This window comes from Pieris brassicae, chromosome 2 (assembly GCF_905147105.1).
Source record: "Pieris brassicae chromosome 2, ilPieBrab1.1, whole genome shotgun sequence".
In the NCBI taxonomy this organism is placed as follows: domain Eukaryota; kingdom Metazoa; phylum Arthropoda; class Insecta; order Lepidoptera; family Pieridae; genus Pieris; species Pieris brassicae.
Window position 1 is genome coordinate 4080066 of NC_059666.1, and position 27923 is coordinate 4107988.

The 27923-nt window shown below is 32.2% G+C and overlaps 1 protein-coding gene across 1 annotated transcript; it reads right to left on the reverse strand.

Moving 5' to 3' along the window:
* Nucleotides 1-350: 350 nt before the first annotated feature.
* On the reverse strand, nt 351-27913 carry LOC123720068 (neuropeptide F receptor). The gene is made up of 4 exons (XM_045676521.1): nt 27596-27913; nt 7679-7885; nt 4877-5110; nt 351-1382 (listed from the first exon to the last, which is right to left on the reverse strand). Exons 1-4 carry the CDS (start codon nt 27614-27616, stop codon nt 699-701), a joined length of 1146 nt encoding a protein of 381 aa, XP_045532477.1. The 5' UTR covers nt 27617-27913; the 3' UTR covers nt 351-698.
* Between the last annotated feature and the right edge of the window lie 10 nt (nt 27914-27923).

Sequence of the window (27923 nt, forward strand, 5' to 3'; positions counted from 1 at the left end):
AGTACAAACTTAATCGATCTCCAGGCATAAAACACATCAGATTTTATGTCTGCCAATGAGTTTCAAATTGCACTTATTCTATGTTATTACTTACTTTTAATCTCATGTTTTTTCAGTGCACTCACTGAACACTGACATAAAACTGTTAATTTTAACGTGACCTTTCTCAAAACGTGTATTTAACTTCAATTTTTTATTATTTAGTCAGCTTACAACTTGCGGCTTTTCATTGTCATAAAAATGTCTAACTTTATCTTGTTTTAAGAATTGTCGTACGAGCTTTTAAACTTTTATGCGGGCTAGAAATAAAAGCAAATTATAAGTTTGGATAAAGTTTTAATGTAGTTTAATTTATACTTATCTAGGTAGTTATGAGACTACAGAGCAATTTACGTTTTGGGCTCAAAAAAACGTGAATTGCTTAACAAGACAATATTTACAGATATATATACAATAGCAATTACAAACTATTTAAGTTATATAATTGTATATACTTAAACCTATAATACACTATACAAACAAAAGCTATAGTCAAAGTTTAGATATTTGTTTCTTTCCCTTTTATGTTGTAATTAAAAACTTAACAGACTTTCCTAAATTATATAAAGGTTTTAGCTTTTATAAAAGTCACTTTAAATTGACTAAGTTCATATGCTTTGCATTTCAATACTTTCATGCTACTTAAAACATGACTTTAGTCAGAAAATTTGAGAGCACTGAGATGTTTTTGTATTTGCCGTAACTGTATGTTCTATCTGTGCCAATGCTGTCAGTTCAGTATCCATTTTCTTATTCTTTGCTCTTAGCTTCTCTATAGTCTGTCCTTTTTTTCGACCACAACAGAGAATCTCTTCAAACTCTTTTCTGAAATTATCATTCAACCAACCATAGAGTAATGGGTTAGATACTGCACTGGACATTCCAAACATATGGCAGATAGCATAAGTTATCGTTAAGGTTTTCTCGTCTAGAATGGCGTCTTGACTAAAATCTGCAACGAGGTTAAAAACATTCAAAGGCAACCAACTTATAACGTAAGTCACGGCAATAGCTATGAGTATCGCTGGTGTTTTTCGAGTCGTTCTTCGTCTTCCACGAAGTCGTCTATGTATTTGAACATGTGCAACCACAACTACAAGAACAGGTAGTACGTATTGGAAGATGAGACTAAAGAAAGAGTAGATTGCTCTTCCATTAGCGATTGGCCAGTCTTCTATGCAGAAGCTGAGGATGTCCATACCAATGAGGCCGACTTTATGTGTCTTTAGACTTCTGAAGATGTAGAGGGGCGAGGCAAGTGCGAAAGCTGTCACCCAGATGATGAACATGGTTATGAGAGCACCCATGGTCTGAAGTCCTTGTCGTGTTGGATATACAATGAGCTGTAAAGAAACGTATATTATTATTGCAATATGCCTTATACTTAGAGAGTCCTATGCCCAAAATTGTAAGTAAAGGGTTTGCTTAACATTATTTTAAGTATGTATAAATAATGGTATATGGTTAATAGGAGATGGTTGCTTTCATGTTTAGTTGACATTTGTTCAGTCGCCTCATTGTTATCAGAGGGTTATATTGCACTTGTAGTGTTTTACAGCTACTGCGTTATCGGTTTATTGAGTGGTCTTATCAATAGAAAGTTTGGTTCATTACACGACCAAAGCATTAGCGATAAAAGATATCCTTACAGAATCAATAGTCGGTGACGAAGCACCACGAAATAATTGGCACTAAACTTAAGTAAATTAATATCCATGCAAAAACTGTGAGACTTTTGTAAATTTTTAAATGTATGTAATTTTAGTGGTGGTGTCTTTAGGATTTCCATCCCCGAGGTAGTAGGTTCGAGCTGGCTGTGCACCAATGAACTTTCTACGTACCGTAATGGAAACCGGCATGCTTTAAAAGTCCAAAAATTCGACGGCAAATACAAAATACTAAAGGTCTACCTACTTACTTACCTATTAGAAAGAATCAAATGAATAAAACTGATACAGAAATCTGAGGTCTTAAAAGGGTTGGAACACTACTACTTTTATATTTATATGGAAGCTTAATGCTGAAGATGTCCCAGGAGTAAAAAAATATTGCTTTATTATCGCTATAGCCAGAGGTTATAAATATATTGCTTTATATTTCTATAGCAAAATAATTGTTATTTTTATGGAATAGCAAAAATGTCTTTACTAATCAGTCTACCTAAAATATGTAAATCTAAACATAGAGTTTATCAATAATTAATATTCTTTCAAAATTATTATTATGCTACGGACCTTATGAGTTAAAATTAATTTAATTTCGTACATAATGAGGTCACTAGTAGTATATAAAATGGGATAAGTAATCTTTCAAAGTAATAAGATTTGATCTAACCGTTAAATAAACGGTTAGTTTATGCAAAGCAGTATTGAACGTTTAACTTTATTGAATAAATCGTAAATTCTACTTTCGCCCACTGTTTCTTCTTAATGAAATTGTTTAAAACATGAAATTCTACATAGAAAACGGCCGTTCGATTGTAAAATGCTCTGCCTGAAGCCATGCAGTACTCGCAGAGTGATTTAAGAAACAATTAACTTAAGCGATTTTAGCAGTAAGACCACCCTTTGTCTACTTTTATTTTATTTTATTTTATTCTCATGTTTTGGGTTATTGTGATGTAAATAAAATAACTAATATAATGACGTCATAAGCCTCTGTGACTGTAATCTTGAACATTTTCTTTTTGACTGTCACTTAGTTTAGATACCCCATGGAACATTTTCTAAGAAAAACATTTTCATATTTTAATTGATTCTGAATTAAAATAAGTCTTATATATACTCAACTCGTTACACTTAGTACTTATATTTAAAAGCTTAGTCTAAACATAGTACTATCGTTAACTGACTAACCTATTCAGATCAATAGTTCCAGTGGTTTATTTGAGTTAAACAGTTTACAGGATTAAACCTGCTGACGTCATCCCTATGTAAATGAAAAGGGATCTGGGTACAATAAATTGTTTAGGAAATTGTGAGTCATGTGTATTTTCGACTAAAGCTTTTCTACGAATCGAGGTTATCATCATAACCTACATATTATTTGAAGCAGTCACAAAAAACACATTGGCAATTGTTATTATTTCGTTAGGACCCTTTAATACTTTCTCGTCACTAGTTTTACTTTTCGATTTTTTTTAAATTGTTAAGTACTAAATAGCGTATTTTCAAACGTATACTTTTAACAGTATAGAATTTTAATTTTTGTGGAACAAATTTAATGTGGAAATATCTCAATCAAGGAAAACATGTTTTGATTAAATAAATTGTGTTTATAATGTTTCTGAGGAACAAAAACAATATTTTTGAACTAAAACTTCTTTATCGGCGTTTAAAAATAATTACAGTCACATTTTTCCGTTACGCGTCACATTATTCCGTAACACGTCAATTTTTTTCGTAACGCGCCACCTTTTTCTTGTCCCTACCACGGTTGATTGGAAGAGATTCAAAGTCATTAATAACAAAAATATATTATAACGAAAACAATGATAGTAATAATTCTATTATAATTAATGAAATTCTGTAATAATCTTAGTAGTAATAAGGTAAAATGATCTAATTGTATGGTTTGTGTTTATGTCTATGATAATAAAAGTCTTCTATTAAAATTTATCTTATTTAACTTTATTTAAGCAATTTCTCTAAAGTTTCATATAGTAAATCATTTTTTGAAAAACAAGGTCATAAAGAAGTTTCACTTTTCTCGTGTGTATGTAGTGCACGCACACATTTTTATTACTTTAAACGTCTATCTAAAGGCAATATCACAAAAATTACACTTATTGTAATCGTGTAAAACTTCCAAGACCAGCTTAGTGAATAATACTATTAATAATAAAGCTACGAGTCTCTTGCTAAAAGGCACACAAAGACTACATACATATTTTTACGAAATTTTCATACAATGTTAGATGGTTAGGTTAAATTTATCAAAAAATAACAACAGTATTTTTTCGATTTTAAAATTCAGGTCATCATTAAAACAACAAGTAGAAGCAATTAATGTTGAGATGAGAGTGCGAATACACAGTGCTCTTCGTTTTATATAAAGTACGGTCGAAAAAATATTTTGATGCATATTTTAAAAGTGGAGCATATGTTGTTATCTCGAAGCGAAACCGCGACTTCTATGTATCAAGAATTTAGATATCTGTATTTTAATTATCTATATATCTGTATTTTAAATGTATTTATTATAATAAAATCCTTCATTGAGATTAGCTCTTACCTTCAGATTAAATCAAAGATACGCAATCACTTACATTATAATATGTTGTGTTCCTTTGTGCATGAAAAATATCTCCTCCATAAATTATTTATCACACTTCGCTAGTCGTGACCACGTAAACATACTTTTCAATCCTATTTCTTTATTGAGTATATATTCGGTCGTATACAAATTAATTTAGCCATCATATTACGAGTATAACCACTGTTGACACTAGTAGAGAACGCTTCTACTTAGGTATATGTCGCTGTATTTAAATTATGTCTAAGACTCCAATCGTATATCGATTAAGCTATGTAAACCATTAAGCTACGAAGGCAATTAATTATAACCATAGATCTTTTTTCGCTTGAAATTTTCGTATTAATTATTTACCGTATCTATGACACAGGAAAAATGTCTGATACAAAAGCAAGACTTTTTAAGTTTTTGCTTCTACTTCTATATAGGTTTTATTTATTTTACTGTTTAATGTTCTAAAACATTATAAATCGAATGACGACTAGCTTATACTAAAATACTCTTCAAACACCATAGTACACAAGAGCAAGAATTTGTCAGCTCTAGAATTAGACTATCATTATTAAAAATAGAACTGCCTCACCTGATACCTGTCCAAAGCAATCGCCGTGATCGATATTGTCGATACAAATATTGATATTGCTTGAATTGCGCCGCACGCTTTGCATAACCCCGGCCAGTCTGGTAAGGGCCAATGCTTAGTCAGCAGCTCCATAAGAGTAAGGGGAGTACCGACACAGCATACCAGGGTGTCAGATACTGCTAGGTTTACTATGAACATGTTGCGAGCAGTACGCATCGCCGGCTTCCTGACCACCTTGAAAAGAAAAACAACTTTGAATATACATATTTACTTTTATATGTATAAATTACTTTAAGCATTATTACAAATCATGCATCATGAACATACTCTCGTGAGCTTGACAGAGATTTTATACAACATGATTGAGACAATAATGAGTTAATAATTGGCTGGCAGGCATATATTCGCAGAAAATCCAATATTATTGATGCTGAGCAATATGCCCTTAAACTTAAATGGAGATGGCCATGTAGCCCGTGGTACAGATGACAGATGGTCTAGAGCAGTAACCGAATGAACGAGTCCGAAAAGAAAAAGGAAGAAAGGAAGACCAATAGAGTGATGGGCCGACGGGATCGAGAGGGTAGCTGGTAGAAATTGGATGACGATGGCACAAAATAAATTAGGGTGGAAAAAGTTGGAGGAGGCATTCTCCCGGACAGGGGCCGCATTTTAGTTAAAACTATACATTTATATTTTTTATCAAATGTATGTCAAAGATGTGGAATAAAGGCTTATTATTATTATTATAATTGGCTGGCATTGGGGCACCTCAACAAAGAAACTTTTAAAGTAATCTAACGACGAAAGTACTTCCATGGCGTTGTCTGAATCTCAATATTCGGAAATCGAGATCACTATTAACTTTTAGTAAGTTTGCACCTCTAATTTTTTGAGTTAAGTTAAAACACTTTGATTACATGATTTCATCCTAGGACATTGAAGATTCAATCAGTTTTTGTTAGGTACATAAGTTCCATGTTATTTATTGGTAACGAAAGACTATACTGTTGTCAAAATAAAAAAAAATACTGTTTAATCTTTGGGACGAGCCTTCTTTTTCAGCAAAATAAATCTAATCGTACGCTCTTATATAACACGCCACTGTGTAATATTTCTTCACACTATCGCTATTTTAGTCGGAAGTACTTAAAAATAATCTAATACGTTTGTATATCGTCTGATATTTTTATAAGTTCGTCCGTATCCAAACTTCGTCCGCAAAGAATTTAGACATTTTATTTCGGTTTCTTATTACCTATACACATATATAATACTTTAAAATTTAATTCCGTTTAGATTTTGAATAAGCCCTTCTATGATAATTGTGTAGAACATATATTATATAATTATTAACAGGCTGGCTGTAAATCTAGCATGAATCAACGAATTTTCTGACACCCAATCCTTTCCTCTAAGATACAAAATAGCGATATCGATCACAGTATATAATTTTAAGTAAGTTTAAGTTTATGCGACAGTAGTGCTGCACATATTAAGATAAATACATACAAAAACGTCGGGATGCTTGTAAACGAAAGGGTTTGTTGAGAAGCTTTGCACGTTAGTTTTAGAAAGACAGACGATAATATTAAAAGGACTATTTCATTATTTTAAATATACAGATTCTAAGCTGATTTATCACGTAGACGTCATTTAAACATTGGATAAGATAAAGTAGAAACACATACATTTATCAGATTTTGTATTTCCTAGATTAAAATCAGCTATTGCGCAAGTCAAAGATAACGTAAAGAATGCCCTTGAGTTAATGGAAGTAAACTAGATATATATAATATAACTAGTCTGCCCATAAATGCTGTTACATAAAAACTTTTGTTTTGTTGGAACTTTTGAATTTGGAACACGTATTTTTATTTAAAAATTTCTTTAGATTTTCGCGATTTCACATATTTTTCGTGTTCATTATCAAAGAAAATAGGGTTTCAATCATCGCCTTGTACAAAGTGGGGTAAGAAGGCGTCGGTCTTTTTCCAGACACTTCAAAAGCTTGGTATCAGCCGTATGTTCTTATATCGTACTGTCGACTGATACAACAACATTTAGTCGGTCAAAGACCAGAAAAGATCAGGGCGGCGTGCTGTTGGAACTGCAAAGGCTGTTAAAGCCAGAATTCGTCGAAACCCCATTAGTTTCTGTCGCGTACTTATAAAACAAGACCTGCTCGATGCTTATCGTCGATATACATACCCTTAATCGATCTAAACAATGAAAGATAGTGGATCTATCAAAACGCCTTCTGTTGCGTTCAAAAATTTTCACGATTGAAGAACACTAAAATAAGCAAAATGCTTATACTTTTATACATACATACATACATTTTAATTATATTACTAGTTCATTAAAAAAAATGCATTTTGATTTGTAACAGAACTTATGGCTGGACTAGGTAGTTAAGGCAAGTTATATTTAAAATAAGTCGATTTGTTTCTGAATATAAAATAAATGTATGCAAGGATAGAAATAGCATTATTTATTAATGCCAATTTTGATATGTGAGTTATTCTCATTATTATTAGTTATTGATGTACACAGATTCTATAAAAAATTCTACCTGAGTCTTTTTGACAAAGAATCCAAAATATAAAATTTCTCTTTCGACGACAATACCTACATTTCTTTAATATATATATATATATATATTTATATATTTAGTGGTTGCCTGGAAGAGATCGCTCGAAAGCGATAAGGCCGTCAGTTGCCCTCCTTTTGATTTAATTATGTTAATTTTTCTTATATTACAATGTAACGAAGTGTTAATAAATAAATAAATATACTCACAGATAGAACAACAAGTGCATTCCCAACAGCTCCGATAACTACCAGGATACCATAAAATGTAAGAAGTAAAGATCTAGTCGGGTCATCAACCTTTCTGTTCTGTGAAAATTTGTCTAGAAGAGTGTTAGGGTCCTCAACGCCCAGCGATGCCTGGATTAACCATTTTGCTGATGCATTTAGGGTAAAATTCATGCTGTTATCCACGGCCTGAAACAAAGATATATAGATTACGTGTCTGCATTAATAAAGATTTATTTCCAAAGACTTAATATGTTAATTAGTACTTTTCTTCTTGTTACCAAAAATATATCTTTGGTAAATCTTATTGGTATCGCCACTGCATAAGCAAAACTGACAATTTTGCGAGCTTTCAGGCATAGTAACGTGTGACCGTAATGTTTTTTAAACTTTCGCAATTCATATATATATAACAAAATGCCGTTAAACGGCTTGAGAGGAGTTCCTAGACTTTACATACATTACTTTGTTGTATAAATCAAAACATTTATTATACAAATATACAAATGTAAAAATTTAATCGGCCTCAAAATATTTACGTTTCAATCTCCGTTTTGCGTAAAACCTCGAAGTGTGGACGTTTTTACGTCTATACTCGATGTTTACGAGAACACGAATTGACATTTTTAAAGCCAGAATCTAAATTCGTTCTTTAACTGTTCAGCTTTCATTTAATATCGCGCTCAATTCTACGAAATAATAATCTGTATTTTTTGTATATACAATCAGCGTATATGCGTGTAGATTCTACGTATTTAAAACATAGCTAATGTTGAAGCTATATTTATTAGTAGGTAAAGGTATTACTTTATCTGTGGTATTTGACGTTGACATTTCCAATATATAACAAAAAGGTTCTTAATTCAAAAATATTCTTGAAAGTGAGATATGGCGTGACCCAAAAATAAGAGAAAATATATAAGCGTAATTTTTCGCGGTTGCTCGTAGAACACTTAACAATTACTTACAATTCAAAACTTATTAAAAATAACCTAAAGAAATTGTTGAAAACCTATTTTTCGTGGATTTTAGAAAGTTTTTATATTACAAAACATTATTGTTCCTTTTAACTTGCGAACTTTTAAGTTACTTTTGAATGTTTAATGTATAATAGAATAAATATAATAGTTTATGCGCAGAGGTGTTTTTAAGTGTAATGTGATTTGGATATTTATAACATTGAGCAAAGTCAAGTCAACTCCTGAAACATTTATAAGCATAAATCCACCAAGCTTCGATCATGTCACATCATCTTCGTCTTGCGTAACCTTTTTTCTGGATAATATGATTTAAAAAAAAACTTTCATGAATTCCGAAATCAAAATTTCCCGCGCATTTACTTTCGAATTGTAAGTTTTTAAATTTTTTTTAATTATTATTTTAATGATTGAACTGTCTAAGGTAAGGTCAAGGTAGGCAATTCTAAACAGATCTTGTCTATTCTTCTACAAACAAAGTCAGAAATGTTACATGCATAGATTATATAGAATAACACTTTTAATAACTTCTTCAAGTACATATTGAAGGGTTTATCATGTTATTGTGAAATAAATATTTTTAAACAAATTCAGTTTTAATTTACGTTTATAAATAACATTTCTGACTGTAGAACAATAGCACACAAAGTTTTGTGTACCGTACATTTCCAAATAACAACGAATATCAGAGGTTTAATCAAACTTTATTACATATAGAATTCGTTTAATCTATTTTTGTATTTTTCGAGTATAGGAATGCCGACATTTCTGTATGGTTTTGGGTGTGCATTTAACACAAATATTATTAAGTACAAACTATATTAGGTTAATCTTTGGTAACTGGTAAAAATACCTGCATAGTAGATCTTGACTTTCAACGGCCTGATTACCATATTCTGAGTGCACTTGTAACTTTCTCAATTTTATCTTTGCATATCAAGCAAATTGGTGAACCGCTGGGATACTATTTTGTGATGTGAGGTTTTACCGGAAGAAGGGAACTAGACGTTTCATAAGAGCCTGCAAAGGCCTATTTGAAATAAAAACTTTTGATTTTGATTTTGGGTGTTATTATTTCTGAAAATGTTATTTATTATTCCAATTATATATTGAGATCTCAGGTTAGTCTGAGAACGAGATATTTTTTAATAGAATTACTGTAAGAACCAAACTTTATTCATTTAGATAATAATCATAATACAATTACACTTGACCCCTTTCCGAACATTAAATTACAATTCATTTCATCAATATTTCCTTGTTTATAGGTACGTATGTGATACCTTCTTTGTCTGATACATGTGTTAAAGACACATCGTACTTGGTGTTTGGTATAAAAACATTTTTTTATTTTTTTATAAACGAGTTTACGTCGCCTAAAAGAGCTGTCATCGCAGCTCAAGGACACCAATGTTTAGTAAGTGCGTTGCCGGCCTTTGAGGGAGGAGTACAATCTTACTTTGAACAGTTGGAGTATCTTTCAGGAAAGTCCACCGGGAGTCGATTCCACAGCTCGCTAGTTCGCAAAAGAAAGTGTCTTGTAAAGCGGGCGTTGAAAGATTTCCACATCAAGGTGATGCTGATGAAGTCATATTGATACGGCTCGTACGGTGTTAAAACGAGGCAGTAGGTATCAATCCAAACAATTTTTCAGAACACTCACCATACTTTGAAGAAAACATAGAGACGCAATGTCTCTGTGTAGAGAGAGAGAGAGAGAGAAACCAGCCCATCAATAATACGTTAAGATTAAGCACTTTGTTGAAATTGGTCAAAAGAAAGAAGCTGGTATTTGGGAACATAAGATAACACAAAACACAGACAATAATCAAAATAATATACGTATGTACCATTTACATTTAGTAAAAAAAAATTCTTCTTTTGTCTACGTCTTAAAATATAGCTTTCGTCTTGTTCCAATAAAACGACATTCTCTTGTCTTATTAGGTGAAAATTTTGAAATTGAAAACATGGCAAAAAGTTGATAAAATTTAATTGGGAATTTATTTTTGGAGTTTGAATTTTTTGTTGCTGAATTTTAACTAAAACAAATTTCGTTAATAATTGAAAAGACACCTGCAATTAAAAGGATCGGAAAATCTGGGCCAAATACACTTTGTCGTTTGTGTAAGTGGCAATTATTTCTGGCCAAGTTGTCCTTAAGACGAATTTATTACACGGCGTCATATTAATGACTCGACACCCTATTATGAATATAAATTTAATTATTTATTTAGTTATAAGTCTATATCTATATAGTATTAGTAACAGTATTTGTTCGCGCTAAATCGGTGTCAATCCTTTGATTTGATCCTTCTTTAAGGATGACAATTGTCGATTTGACTTTGACACACGAACCGGAGATGGTAGGTGGTGTCCCGGTGTAATAGCGCAAGGGAGTTAAATTTTAACCGCTGTGGCGGGCGCACTAAATATATACCGCATACCGTATAGCATTTACTTTTTTTTTGATTCAATATTGAAGGATCCAGTATTTGGAGTGAGATACACCACCATTGATGGTAAGTGCTAGTTTTAGTCTTATCGATTACTGTATTCCTTTTTTTATTATACTGACACGCGACAGCCGAACCAGCGCATATTATTTCACCGAGGTAAGGGAGCATCCTGGATATAGCTTCCGGATACCCAGGCCCACACAGTATTGTCTCAATTAGTAAAATATTCACGGGATCAGAACGCCGTACGGAATATACAGCCGGATTGCATTGGCGTGACCAAACAGTTGGTCTTTGTGCCGTGTGTGTTTAATACTCCGGTGTAAATACTTAAAACTTTCATATCAACGTGTAGGCTGGAAACCTGTGACTAGGCGACCACTTACAGATCAGTAGGAATTACATTATATTAAGCCGCACCATTAAAGTATATTATTTCATCTTGACAGATGTCCAAAGAATTCAACTGAGAATTCAACTTAAACAACTCAAATAAAAACGAACAAAGGCTTTTAAACGAATGTGTCATCATTTTGGACTCTAAAGAAACAACATCGTTTAATCATTCTTTATGTTTCTGTAGGTGATGATTACAGATTACAGTGATTTCTTTTAAATACAATTTCTATTTTGAAATATTATCATATTAAAATGAATATAAAATTCACCGTTTCAATTATAGAACTCATTTGTCTCACATGAAAAAAATACGAATACGTACATGGTAAATTATTAAAGACTGCTGCGTGCTTACCTGTCAGACATATTTACTAATGGTGGTACTCCTTACATTTTGGAACTGAACCAATGAGTAGGTACGATGTTTCACGCTGTTTAATTAGGAAAATGATAGGGTCATTAATCGAATATCGCACTAATATCGTTACTAAATTGGGCCGATACTTCACGTCAAGTGCTCATTGAACACTGTTTGTTGACGCAGTTGGCCTCTATTGTATTATAGGTACTAAAACTCATTTAGTACATTTCTGTAATTAATAATAACAACTAAAATACATTTATATCTATTTTTTGGTTACTTTTGTCATATCCGGGTTCTAACGGCAAATCAATGTAAAAACAATATTGTTGCCTATCATTTTTGAAATTGAAACTAAAAACAAATTTTTAGTGCAGGTAATCTGTGCTTGTCAAACATCTCCATTACCTCTACTTATCTGATCATAATTTTTAAATAATAATATTTTGCAACTCTCATTAAAAAATAATCGTTTAAACGTTCTTAAAGTTAATCATTTAATAACTCTTCACTTTTGCTTTGCGTTACAATTGGCAGTTATAAGCATTGAACTTGTGTTAAAAAGTAAGTATTATATCAAGGAATATATTCCAGAACGGAGGAATAATAAATTAACCATGAAGCCTGGTAAAACTGGTCTAACGTATTAAGCAGAGAAATCCTCCGCTTCTAAGTTACAAACTTGCAAGTTTTAGTACTTAACTATCCTCTAGAGAATTAGTTTGACCTGGATATTATGCGATACCGCGACAAATGGGTGTAGAGATAAACTATATAAAATTAAGATATTGTCCATGACTTTTAGTCTTTTACTTGGAGTACCAACACGTTTTACACACGCTCACACACCCTCACATACACCCATACAACTTTATTTCTACTATCTTCTAACTAGTTGACTGTTTTATTTTGTAAAGTAATCGGAAGTAATCTTTGATTGTAATCTTGGGGAATATGTTATAGAAGCCGTTGTATTCCTGCTGATAACCCTGTTATAACCTTTTTGTTTCAATGACTATTTAATAAGAAAAAATCTGGTGCTTGTCTTGAAATGAGTCGAATGAAAAAAAAAGTTATCTCTCATATTCTTTATACACACTTAATTTAGAATTTTTCACATAAAAAGCACCGTCCCTTCACTAAAATGGCCTTGACGAAACGATATTCACAAAGCATCTGGTACCCATAAATTCAAGATATCAAAGCGAATCTCTGGAACGTAGAGTACACAAATTCTTCAAAGAACGCTTTTAACATTGGTATTAAGGAAATGTTTTACCTATAGCATTTACATCATAAAACCATGATTACTATCATATTTATTCATTTTGACAAAATCGCATTTAGAGAACGAGGGACTACTCGCAGCGGACTCACTTTTTTTAGCTCCTTTAACTATTGAGGCGTACTGTTTTACTATACATTAATTTAGATCAGATGATGGATGAAGGAGCTACTGTTGAACATATTTTAAATAAAGGAAAATGAGCCCTTTCGTAGTCCATACACTCCCGGGACGTTGCCCTTATATAAATCTCTCCGAATTGTAAATTGTGGGTTTATTCGAAAACTGTTCAAAATGTTGAAGTTCTATAAAGGACATTAATTATTGGCATGTTGAAGATCGATACGTGACGTAACCAATGCAGAAAAAAATAAGAATGCTTTCATCATTTAATTTACTACTTGGAGCTCAAATATGAATTACACAAAGTAACTAGTAGTATTTTTTATTGTACGTTTTCTGTGCAATTTAGTTTCAAGCACAAACACCTTTCAAGGTGTACACCGCCTCGAAATGTAAAACTTAATACAATTACTTAATGTTGTGAATTGATTCAATCATCATAAGAATCACTTGGTAATGGACTCATCTAGCAATTGTTTTATCTTTTTTTTTGTTTTAGATTAAAATCATTAAGAATTGTGTAAGTATTCAGTACTATTTACTACCTACACTTAGTGTTGATCGCACTTGGTAGGTAATTTAAATCTGAATATAATGCAAAGTTATGGTTTGATTCCCATAAAATACGGCCGTGAAATATACAATGTCGGCGAATTGCCTCGTGAAAATGTATAAAATCAACGTTAATCCGATTCAGTAGATATAGCGCGTACTGAATTCTTTTTCGCGCTCGATACGTTGCTAGCACGCTCAGAGTATTAGGCAATGAAGCAAGCAGATACATTATGAATTTAATTCTATTTTTTTCGTCTGTACCTTATACATTCTAAGAAAAATATTATCCTATATGGAACAACCCTAAACTTTTACGATAGCCTAATGAGTCTTAATAATACGTTTTATTTCTTTCTTGGTACAATAAGTTCTGTCGTTTAATAAATCGGTTTCACAACTAAGTTTCTTTCATAAAGTTATCCGTTAACCGACATCAAAAAGTCCGTATGATAAATTATCAAATTCAGTACTTAAACTTGAAAATGTAAGAATAAGTAATAAAATGAGACCCTCGTTATCGTAAATTTACTAGAGAGAAAGAGATATTTTGTATTAAAAATCTAACAATTTCTAAAGTTCTTTCACCGTTTAAATTCTGTATTGCCCTGAATAACATACAAGCCTTATTTTAAACATATGTTGAACTTGCGAAAGCGGTTCAGGCTGTATTGGACGGTATAATTTCGTTATACTCGACCTTAGTTTCTACGAGTTCGCGTGTATGCGTTCTACAGTTATGAAAACTTTAATTACCTTGCTGTGTCTCATAATTATTAAATCATATGACCAGAATGGAATGTAGTACTTCCAACGGATTTTAAACGTAAGCCTCGTTAGGAAAAATCTTTTTAGGTAAAAAGGAAATGCTGCTAGCGTTAAAGGTACACAGGGACCAAACTTTTTGAATTTGTTTTATCTTTTAATTATTATAATTATTACTTTGTAGGTTAAGAAAATTGTAACTATTGTTTTATATACATTTTAGGAAATAACACGAGTGAGATAAGGTTTTGTTATATATATATATATAGTCTATAACATAAACATACAATCAATCTGTTACCTGTATCGATCGCGCAGTGATTAGTCCTCCTACAACTCCTTCTTTTCGCTATTTGATACCCCAGCGTATGGTGAATAGTTAACGACATATTTCGATTTCCCTTATGCTCAACTAGCCCCGCTCTACCCTACTTGATAAAAGTTAATAAACGCTACCGCGAGTTCTTAATTTTAGGACAGAATTAATTAAGGCTTCTTTTCTTATAAAGCTTCCGTCCCAATTAATAACACAATACATAACATAACTTTGAGATAATTTTAATAATCGAGAATCGCGGAAATCCTGCTAGATAAACATGATTTCCATGTTTAGTCCCTAAAAATGCGAATTGAACTCTGTAACTTCCAATACCTACAGCAAACCCGATTATATTAATGAGTTTTTGTACCGCGTCCCAAGCGACATTGCTACGGATATTGAGAGAACTACGCATACGTTGGGATTGGTATAGCTGTTTCTAATGGAAGTAACAGCGCATACTGGGCTTACATGGCTAGTACCATCTTTAGTACTGTTATGCGTTTAGATCCATTTAAAAAGACATTAAGAAAGAAATACTAACTATCAAATGTCTTTTACTACTGTGATGCTACTTGCGTGGACACGTTCGCCCTGTCTCACCTCCTTCGGACAGTGGACTTTGCAGAAAAGCTGACGTGGCCGCAGAACAGGCGGAAAATAATAAACGGCTCAAATCAATGTTATCAAACAAAATCAAAGTTGGAAAAAAGACTCATTCTTAACAAAATACTCATTTAATTAAGACTAAGTTTTTTCCTTCTTTAATTACTTTTATTAATAATATATATATGATTTAATAATTAATCTTTCCTCCAACTTTGATTTTGTTCCCTTTGGAGAAGAGACTCTTGAGCCGTGAGGTTAAAGTGCACAGGCGCTAATTAAAGATTTAAGTTGGCGCCTAGTAGATAGTACTGGTGCATTCCTGGTTAATAAATAAGTATCGCAATACAGCGAGCAAATGCTACCAGAATTTCCTGCGAACTGCCATAGGAAGATAAAATAAAATTTTATATATATCCATCTTTAATGATTATTATTACTATCTAGTTTGCGTATTGTAAATACTGTAAATTTTGCTACCCACTAATTATATGTGAGGGTATTAAGTCGATATATAGTAGTTTCAAACTATGATAATGGTTCCCTCAAATTAAGGCAAAGTTTATAGTTAGTTTAAGCTTATCTTACGTTCCTTTGGTTCAAAGGCGTCAGATTATTACACATTCTTATTTGCGTAATCATTATTTTCAACCATGAGTTGACTTCACTTTGAAGTGTAGAGGTACATTCTTTAGTGATTTAGATGATTGTTTTAGATAATAATAATAAATGTATATAGTAACGAACAACCCCCTTTATTTGTATTTCATAAATCATTACACAATTACTTATATAATATTTTTTTGGACTTTTTTTAACAGAATTTTAATAGTCATACAAAGTATACATATTTTAAAAGATCACCGGACCAAATCAGGGCGAAAAACTTTGAAAAAGTTTGCGAGCAATAGACCTGTGTCCAGTTAAGAAGTCCGAAAACAATCTGAAAATACCCGTGCAAAATACAATTGTTAAGTACCGCAGACCAATTTGCCCAGGAATTTCCATCCCTTTTGTCCCTACTATATTTACATAATGCCTGTCACGTTTCATCAAAATTGTATATTTATTTTTATGTTATTTTTATTTGTTGTCTGTGAATGTGAATCTGTATGGCATATTACAATTTCTAAATAAAGTATATAGTGTCTTTTTAGTTTTTTATTAGTAATGTATCTAACATCTTTTGCCAGATGAGACACATTAAGAACTAACTATTTTTTATCTAATAAATAACTTGATATTGTTGGGAAACATTTCGACTATTATATAATCATCTTCCAAAATATATATTTAATTTATTCTAGTCTTGATCAAACACAGGAATAAAATAAAATAAAAAACTGATTAATACACTTGCAAAAATATGCTTCAATATTATCGGGTACATCTCAAAACTTTCTTTGTTCTCAACAATGCCTATAAAACGAAAGAAGCAAGTCAAATTATGTGTGCTTGCGATTGATCAAATGGATGTGTCATATCGCGTCAACGCGTGTCAATTGGTTCTGATGATTTGGCTCTAAAGAAATCGATCTCTTTTCATTTAATTTCACTTAAAGCACTATATATTTTTTTGATAAACATATGTTACATTTATTTGGGCTTTTATTTATTTTAACAGTAGTGTTGGCTTCAGCATGGGACTCTCAGCCCCAAGTCTTAGGCTTCGAACTGCGACTGAGAAAAACTTTCTGTGCCCATTTAACACGTGCTGTGACGGTAAAAAAAATGTCAGCCGGCATGCCTTAGAACCAAAGTGTCAACGGCATGTAGGCTTTCATATTAGAAAAAACAGATGTTTACAAAGAAGATGATCTGATACCAAGGCTTATAACACCACTTTCGTTAAACAAAAGTACTTTGACTATGCCGCTAGCAAAATGTAAACACGGTTCATATTCTGAACAAAGACAATGTTTTGTTAACAAACTGTGTTCTTTCAAGTGATTTCGCCGTAAGGTGAACGTAGACACAAATAAATCAGATTTTTTATGTTTTATTCTTTGAATAGATCTAAGGATCTGTCTGGATCTTATTTTTATTGATGTTCTCTCTTTTATTTGAATTGCTAAGGGTAAATTGACTGTATTTAATGTTTAGTAACAAACATTTGTATAACGATACCCTTTTAAGCAAAAAATAATTATCAAATTTTGTAAAATCTTCAGAGTATTTACGACGTATAAGTCAAATTGAAAACCTACTCTTTACTTTATAAAGTCAATTAAAAATGTATGAACAAATGACAAATATTGAATCTACATAAATATTATGAAAAATACACATTCTTATATAATTTGATTTTGAGGACCACCAACATACATATGGACTTCAGACAAAGTATACAAATACATTTAAATATATACAAAGGAACGTTACCCGCAAGGAAAGAGGAAGCCCAAACAAACTTGGTACAGTTGCAGATGACGCAAAGAGAGCCGGAAAGACTTGGAGTGAGGTGAAATACGAAGCCCAAGACCGATCAAGGACGCCCTCTGCCACTAGGTCTGTTGAATTACTGACCACTTGTAATTTCCATCCTCGGCCTAGAACGTATTGCTACATTCTAAACCTACACAGTCTCCTTTCTATAGTTCGATGCCCTCTACATACTAGTGAAATTCGACCGTGCCCTCCATGTACGGTTTAAGCACTCGCCCGGTACCGTAAAACCCTACCAAAATCCGAGAACAAATTTAAATTAAATTAAAACTTGCACTCGAACCGGGAATCGAACCCAGTACCCCTCGCCACAGCAGTCACATACAAAGACCACTAGGCTATGAGGCTCCTCTGCCACTAGGTCTGGACGGATGTCCATAGATATAGTAGCTCCCCTTACACTTTGAAATCAAATTTCCTTTAGTGTTTGTAATTTAAAAATCGATGTGTTTTTTCTCTCTTCATGTTCCTTTGCTTGTCACATTAAATCTTGTATTTTATTTCCCTTTTGTACCAATGTATCAGTATGCCATTGGCAAACATATTTTTTATTTTGTAATTAAAATAAATAAATTCCTGTCTGTAAATAATTGAATTAATAATAATATGAATTTGTAATAAACAAATTCATAACAGTTTGCGTGATTTTGTCACGAACGTTGTTTTTGTTTAATGTCATAGAAATTACTAATACACACTTGAACTGAAAGATACTATCAGTGATTCTCCGTTCATTCAAGCATAGATTGTGTCACATTCCCAATTCTGCTGACGTGGGTATTCTGACCATAGTCACATATTTTTATTTATCAGTATTTTCAATATCCACCCAATGGCGACGCATGGGGCAGCCTTTATGTGCCTGACCTTACAACACAAAGCCTTGCCGGCGATGTTTTACATTGATATAATTGATTGATGGTACACAGCTGGAGTTTAACACACGACTTCAGGGTTAAAAATCACAAACCAATCTCGGTCTATAGTATAAACAAAGTGAGCAAATACCAAAGAATAAGCAATCGAGGAACATTAGATTCGGCAAAACATAAAAATATTCTTTGTTTTCCCGCCTTTTCCAATATTTGTGTGTTTAGGAAAATACTGCTTAAGGGCGGAAACCTAAATAAACTTATTGGCGTAGAAATTATCAGCAAAGCTCATGAATCTTTACTGTTATTAAATATATCCTTCAATATTGGATCGTACCAATTCCTAAAAGTCCGGCAACGCACTTGCGAGCCTTCCGGCAGTGTGTGTGTATAGGCGATATCACTTAACATCAGGTTATTTTCTATTTATAAAAATGCTAAGTTGAGTTAGTAGGGATAAATGTAAACTTGAAAATGCATATATACGCAAATTACGATAATAGGTAGATTTCTTTTAAGTAGTCGAGTTATTAAATAATTCCATTAAAATATTCATACATAATATTGTGGAAAATTCAAGACGACAAATTTATTCAAACTTATACAAAGCTGGTTCACTTTGAATATGCTTCATAATAGTTGCAAGTAACGTATTAGTTTTACATAACTATGAGTCTGCGTTCGAGGCGTCGGAGGTAATCGCATTCTTCAAGAGTTAAGCGATTTAAGCTGCGTAAAATCTAATATTAGATATCGATACAAAAGAAGGCGTGGTTATTGTAAAAAAATATATGACTCGTAACAACACCGAATGATATTTGAAAGGCTCAGTAAACATTTTGGCGAAAGATTTTATATAATAATACAATGTGACATAAGAGCTTGCAAGTCAAGTGAATAACGGTAAACACAGTCCCAAATCATTGTGAAAGATCCCAGGCTAAGAAGAAAATAAAACACATTACTATTTATATAGCTACTAAAAATATCTAAAACTGCTATCATGTTTAATAGCAAGTATTACCTCTTAACCTTTCATCGAAATAAAAACGCCAAATCAAAGTTATTCCCTCTACTCTATAGCCGTGAATAAAACTGATACGAAACAGAAATGAAGTTTATGAGAAGTTTAATGTTTGATAACAAAATTTGAGATTTTTATAGGGTTGTACATTTCCGAATTTATAAAGTTTGTCAAAACCTTAAACTGTTAAATTATGCCTTAACACTTTAATGTGACTGATGTACGATAAAATTTAACCGCTACATAATATTATCTTCATGTTCTAACAGGGTTCTCAAAAGTAAGTTTATATTGCGCGCTAGTGCTTTACATGTGCAGAGATCTTCATTGCACTACATAAAAATATATAAACTTACAATTGGTGCAATTAAAGCACCAAGATGCCACGGCTCTGACACGAGTTCGTGAAATTTTCTCAGGAAAATGGATCTCCAGGAGAGGTGACATCAATTGGCCCCCACGCAACCCTAATGTAACCCTTATGAATGTTTTGTGGTCTTTTGTGAGCTTAAATCTAGAAAGAAAGAACTTATCCGTCACGAAATGGCAGCCGAGCCGTCATAAGTAATTTTATTGTTCGATTACATGAGTGCCGCGAACGCGATGGTCTACAGTTGGACGATATTATTTTAAAAGTAAATCCCCAATAAACATTTTTTAATACACGACTTAATTTTCTTTAATCGATCAACTAAATATGAAATTTCTTTTGACACATCTTGTACAAGAAATTTCTCTTCCCTAGAGAAGACAGTTGTTTAAATTGTTATTGTCTGCCAAATTATTAATAAAATATAGGTATTGCTTCCCTAATCCTATATAAAGAAATCTACTTCATAAAATTTTACAATCTTTAAAATCAAAATTAATTCTTGTTTTTAATATTCTTATTAAAAATTTTACGTAATCAAAAGTAATTATAAAACTTTCCAACTTGCTAAATAAATTTACCAATAAAATTGTAATGTTTAAATTAAACTAGTTATTTAAAATATAAGTAAGATAATTTCAAATTAACAAAACAGTTAAATCAATATACATAAACATTACATAATATAACAATAAACATAAAAAAATATATTTATAGAATACAAATATTACTCGTACAGGGCAGCCCTGTTGCACGAGTACACTATCTATGACTCCATTAAATTTTGTTTGTTACAAATTGACTACATTTTTATAAGATAAAATAATATTTGTCATTATTTCCGTTCTATATTATTTTTTGCTTTATTAGCAACAATACATATGTCGGATCAAAGGCTTTAATGTCAGCTGCGATTGTCACAGAGCTTTTAAATAAACGTCAGTCATATCAATTTAAAACCATAATACTTGACTTTTATTCAATTTACAAAATTAATGAAGGTATATGAAGGGCTCACATACTTTCCTTTCTCCACGTGTTATCCGTGCCCTTCCTGCAGCATTATGTAGGTGCTGCCCTCGTACTCATTCCTCATTTTCAAACTATTCCCCTCTCTCTCTCCGTCATACACATTTACATATATATATATATATATATATATATATATAAGGGGGGAAGGGGACCCCGAATAACAGTGACGAAGACGAACATTGTCGTCGTTCAGTAGCGCTAATGTCGTAAAAATGGAATTACGTAGCCTTAAGGGACACGAGCTACACTTTTAATCAAATATGTCGCTACATCTTTGCCGACCATATCCCGAAAATACAAAAAACAGTTCAATGCCGCACATGGCTGAAAATGTTTATCTCGGCAATATTTCTGCAACAGTATATGACTAATTATTTCGACATTACGCGGTCTGAGGCTTGGCTAGTACTTATAACCAAAATAAACAGAAACAAACACAAACGAACAGCGCTACTCGAACGAATCTTGGCCGTAAAGTGAGACAGCAATAATATGGCTGAGGAATATTTTAGTATTTTCGATTGCAAAGCGATCGTTCCGGCTATAGAGTTGGGACACTAAACATTCATCATTCAAAAAACATTTGGCAATATTTTTAGTACAGCCTGGATACAGCCAGGAGTTGCATGCTCTAGCCGTAATTGCTGGCTGATGCTACCAGCCCCACCCTTGCAGCTATACATTTTCGTGAAAAAGTTATACTGATGTACACCCCTCATTAAAATGAATTTATTTAAATAGATGAGGTTAAATTAAATATTTATATTTTTTTTTTGTTTATCGTTTTCGGATGTATATTGGTTATCTTGAAAAATGTCTGCACGCTTACAGATAAAAATTCACTGTTTGATACACAAAGGTCATCAAATTCATATAAAATTATAGTAATGTTGAATGCGAAATTATACTTATGAACCAATGAAATATATTTGTTTTTATGTAACAGAAGGCTCACCTGATATTAAGTGATACCGCCGCCCATAGACACTCACATTGCTAGGAGGCTCGCAGTTGCGTTGGCGCCCTTTTAAGAAATGGTACGCACTTTTCTTAAAGGTACCTAAGTCAAATTGATTCGGAAAACTTCTGTTGATAACCGCTTCCACATAGTGTTATGTAGTTCCAAAAATTGTCTTAAGAAACGCTCAGTTATGGAACGACGGACATCGATGTGATACCGAAAAATAAAATATTATAAAATGGTTTCTGGATAATAAACTTATCTCCGATAAGTTAATCTTCGCACTTCAGTTTATACAATCCTAGGTTTTCTGCTTAACCAGTTTCGCCCCAATCTAACTTCTAGGTTTGGTTATCCGTGCCGTAGCTGGTAAACGCATATAGGCCGAAATTTCTGCAATGAATTTCCGGTGGATAATAATACGTCTGCCCCCCGAATGTGTTTTCAATATATTTACAGTATGTTATTTCATTAGATTGGTAGTCAATTTTTTTTTTGCAAAACTGCAACTGTAAAAAACAGTTCTTTTTACTATCGATTCAAGACAGGATATATTAACTAACAATAAAAGGATTATCTTCTTAACCTGTCGAGTATATAAATATATAAATAAATACTATGTATACTCGTAATTTATTACTTTAAAAAGAGACTAGCTATATATATATATATATATATATATAGCTGCCCATAGGGGACCCGAGTGTCGGGTCTATTACACTTTCTCTTTCAACTATACATCCTTTTATATTATGTGTAATAAAGTTTTATCTATCTAACTAAAATGTAACATGTCATTGTTACATGTAATCGATTTCGTATTTGACAGTTTTCATAGTTTCTTGTCTACTTTAGATACATTTTATCTTCTATTTATTACAAAACATTACTTCACTATATTTTTATCAGATTCTTAACGGTTCCATTGATCGTCAATGTTTAATGTTATCACGAAAATGTGTCTGTGTCATGCTGAGGCCCTATTCTGTGTCTGGATTGTTGTATATAGATAGCATTCTTAAAACTAATATTATTCTGTGATTTGAACCCCTATAACCACTGGCTCGTAACGACGTTATAGTAAATTACAACCTACCTTAATATCTGCATAGAAAAATATCAATATTTTTCGAAGAAACAAAAAACAGATGCGCACATAACCTACATTTAAAAACACTTCAATTGTTTAGATTATCTCGATAAATCTATTGTAAAATGTAAACAACGGGTAGTAGATTACGTTTAGTGGTCTGCTGATATTGTATTACAAAACTAGCGTGAGACTTGCCTACATCTCATCTTAAGTGAATCGCCTTTTAAAAGTATAGTGCTTTTTTAAAAATAAAATTAAGTAAATTATTTGTGTAAAATATATAAATAAACCCCTAAGTCAATGAGCGTAGTACAAAAACAATTACAAATAATTTGAAATTAATAATAAATTTTCTTTAGTAACTGGTTCTATGATCATGACATAGAAATCGAAATATTAAAGATGATAAACAAAGCCGTTTTATATGTATTTCGTAAACATTTTCTTTATCTAATATGCTATTACTTGCGGATCGGCCACACATACACCGTCGACCTTTTGGGCATGCCGGTTTCCTCACTATGTTTTCCTTCACCGCTTGAGCAACTGTTAAATGCGCACATAGACAAAAAGTTCATTGGTGCACAGCCGGGGATCAAACCTACGACCTCAGAGATGAGTGTCGCACGCTGTAGCCACTAAGCCATCACTGTTTTATATGATGATAGGCCGAAAATTTTAACTTCATCACAAAGTTATAAAATTAAAAACAAATTTAAAACAAGCTCTCTAGGAAGCTTATTATAATATTTCAGATAACATAGAAAATAAACACAGAATTAAAAATAATTTGCTCCAGCTATTTAATTAAATTTAATCGTAACAAATATAAGCATTGTAAATAACTTAAGACGATTAAAAAGAAGAACTAGCCCGAGGTTCTTGCCTTGCTCCTTATGTGCTGGTCTGCGATTTCGGTAGAGTGGACAATTCAAAGGGATCAGGTGATTCAACTGAATACATGAATTTTGAATTTGAATTGAATTCGTTAAACCTAACAAATTAAGGTCACAAAATATATATAATACTAAAATCCACTCTAACCAATGATCACAAAACAGATACAGAAATGTGAGGTCCAGATTTAAAAGGTTGTAGCGCCATTGGTTTATCTATATTTTGCGAATATTTTGCTATGATATAATTTAAAATATCATCGAACAGGGTAACATTTATATAACTGATTAAACAATTACGGCTATATATATTTACGGCTATTACCTTTGACATGAAAAACGTATTGATGAACTATATTTGTTTGTTCTAGATTCTCGACTCTTAACCAATCGCAATTAAGCGTAGTGAACAAAAATATTATCACGCACCACACATAGCTAATGAACATTAGATTTTTGTTCACGTAGCGTTGTTCTCAAATTCTTTTGCTGAAAGTTAAACGCTAATTAATTTCTATTTTAATTTTTAATACGTCTGTAGGTTTAAGAAATATCTCATTATATTGTTTTGCAAACAATATAAGCCGGTTTCAATGAATGGAAAATTATAAAGAAGGTTGGAAGAATGAATTTGTTTTGACTTGAAAGGGTTTTGTAAAGTATAATAGATAATTAGATTCAATTCATACATTTTAACTAGGAATACTTTTGGTTATTTTATCTGAATATGACAATTTATAGAATAATACCTATATAATATTTAACCTCAGATCTTAGCGCGATCTTTACGATAGTTTCGTCAAATATTCGTTTATGACAAATTAGCTTGTCAGAGACAAGTAAGTGGTTCTCAGAATGTTTATAGTGGACTTAAGTAAGTTAAGTATTACAAATCTAAGACAGTTCGTATAAGTCTAGCCAGTTTTTTCGTGATGTTCAAAGGAAGAAAATTCCATAGCCATATTGAACCCTGCGAAATCCGTCGACCTCAGGAATGAGAGGCATATATATACCGTTGAGAGCCCAACAGTACTCGACGGTAGTATATATCCAAAGCCTATGCTAATGTCAGTTCTATATATAAATAGATAAGTACTGATTTATCTATAAATGTATCTGAGAAATCCCATATGATTATGATATGTAGATAGACTAACACCAACTTATCGAATAGTACTGCCATTGTCATTTCAATATTTTTTATGATTAATATGGTAAAGATTATTTTATGCCTGTACCTTAATATATTATAGGGCAGTCTTATAGTTACAAAGCTTATATTATTACGTTCTACTAAACATATATTAAAATAAGGAGTTAAAAGTCAATTCTAAACTACTTCTTACGACATTAAAAAGAACCGTCTCTATACCATACCCGAAATAAACACAACGCCCGCAACTAATTATTTTCTATGACCACTATTAGCAAGATTATTTAATAACCTACTTGGATAATAGTAGTTATACCCTTGGTTCGTATTGCTCAATATCATCGTGTTCGTGAATTCTATCGTGAAATCTAATTTATTAAAGTTCAACGAAAAAGTATCGCAATACAGCGAGGAAATAATGCCAGCATTAAACCAAACTTTTTAAATATTTTGTCATTTTCAATGTGTTAAGGCTTCCAATACTATAGTAACCATATATCTTAAACATAAAACTTTGAAATTGCAGAAATTCTTTGAAAGTAATAACATTCGCTGTAATAATAAAAATAAACTTCTTTAGGCTTATTCGGTCACGATTTTGTTGGCAATTACGAAGAGGATATAATAGTGTGCAATTGTGTTAACAGACAGAGGCTCTATCTATTCTATAACTCTCATTTCCAGTCCAACGGATAACCCATTAAAGTATCGCAGACGCGGGCAGAGTTTGGATATACTTTTTCTTATATTTGCAAAAAGAAAAACGATTTTTATATAAAAATACTGTGGCAGTGTCGGCTAAGTGGCTTCAGCGTGCGACACTCATCCCTGAGGTCGTAGGTTCGATCCATGCTGTGCACCAATGGACTTTATTTCTATGTGCTCATTCGCTCGAACGGTAAACGAAAACATCGTGAGGAAACCGGCTGGCCTTAGACCCAAAAAGCTGACGGCGTGCGTCAGGCACAGAAGTCTGATTACCTACTTGCCTAATAGATTAACAAATGATCATGAAACAGATACAGAAATCTGAGGCCTAGACCTAAAAAGGTTGTAGCGCCATTGATTTATTAATTTTTATATGCGTGTTACTAAAAAAATTCTAAGCTAGTACAAAGCATTATAATACAAAATAAATAAAAGCAACGAATAATTGCAACAAATACTTTCCACGTCGTATTGCTGTCATATTTCTTTGACCTTTTAATAAAAGTTTACAACTCATAAAATGCAAGTAGCAATAAAAGTAATAAGGCTGTATTGTGTCATGAATATTTCTCATTTAATAATTGTACATTGCCAATGACACCATAATATCGTTATTAATTTATTTGTGTTGTACAAAATTACCGGAGTGAAATGTATATGCCCTCACAGTCACAGTGTGTCACAGTTTCACTGTATTCGTATACACATCTATATTGAACAAAATACACAAAAGGAAAAGATTGTGTGTCGAGAGAGTTGTTTCTTGCCCATTCTTTTCCATATGAAACAACTAGAGTAAATTATTTTTGAGTTGTTATTTTGACTTTCAAAAGTACCTTTTAATAGGCCTCATGGAAATAAATGATTTGACTTTGACTTTAATAGGAACACATAATAGGGAACTACTAAATCAGATTATTGGCGTCATAATAAAGGTATTGTGATTCTAAAACCTGCCTTTGAATGTGATGTTTGTTTGTTTTATGTATAGCAAAATATCTGCATGAGAAACGGATAACATCGTTATTAAATTCCTGGTATATAACTTTTTAAATATAAAAACAGTGAAGAATAAATACTGATTCGACTTAAGCGGCTTATTTTAATTAAAATATAAACAATTTATGTCATAATAATTCCACTAATCAAGTCGTATGGAACAATAATATTTTTAAAATTTACTTTGTATTTGATAACTTATAAATTCTGTTAATTAAAATGGTAACTTGTCATTTATAAATATTTCTAAACATTTTAAATTGTTTAATAATTGTATAGATATTTAAATAATGTTATTTTACAAAAAAATCTTCTTAACGTTTGTCCGAGATTTGATTATTCACGATACGGCTGGCTCTGGCTCTTCTGGAGTTAGTGAGTTCTATGTTGTTTAAAAGTATATTATATATAATAATATACGATAGAATATCTTTATACATTTTGTTATTTTTCTTTTTGTAAACGCAAATTAATTTCTAAAAAATTATTAAAAAACTTACCATGTCATCATAATATGGCATGAGTATGCCTAACAGCCTCTTGATATGGTAATAGCATAATGTCCAATTCAGAGTGGCTTCGTTGCACGCATTTACACCAAGAAACTGAGCATTTCGCGACAACGAGCTTTCTTGAACACCTATTTTGACACTTTACACAGACACCAAACGTCTAATAAAACAATTAAAATCAGATAGAAAGCAATGCAAGCAATTTTCATAAACAATAATAAAGTGAGGTGAAAATTGAAACTGTGGTGTTTACGCAAAAGTTTCAAATATCGAATGCTTCAGGGCGGGGAGACGTGTGTAGCTGAAGGCGGCTGAA

Coding starts and splice junctions, on each gene's coding strand:
- LOC123720068 (XM_045676521.1), bottom strand. CDS start 27,616: ATGCCATATTATGATGACATG. Junction 7,886..27,595: donor TGCCATATTATGATGACATG/GTAAGTTTTTTA, acceptor TCTTTGTTTCAG/GCCGTGGATAACAGCATGAA. Junction 5,111..7,678: donor ATGCACTTGTTGTTCTATCT/GTGAGTATATTT, acceptor TTTCTTTTCAAG/GTGGTCAGGAAGCCGGCGAT.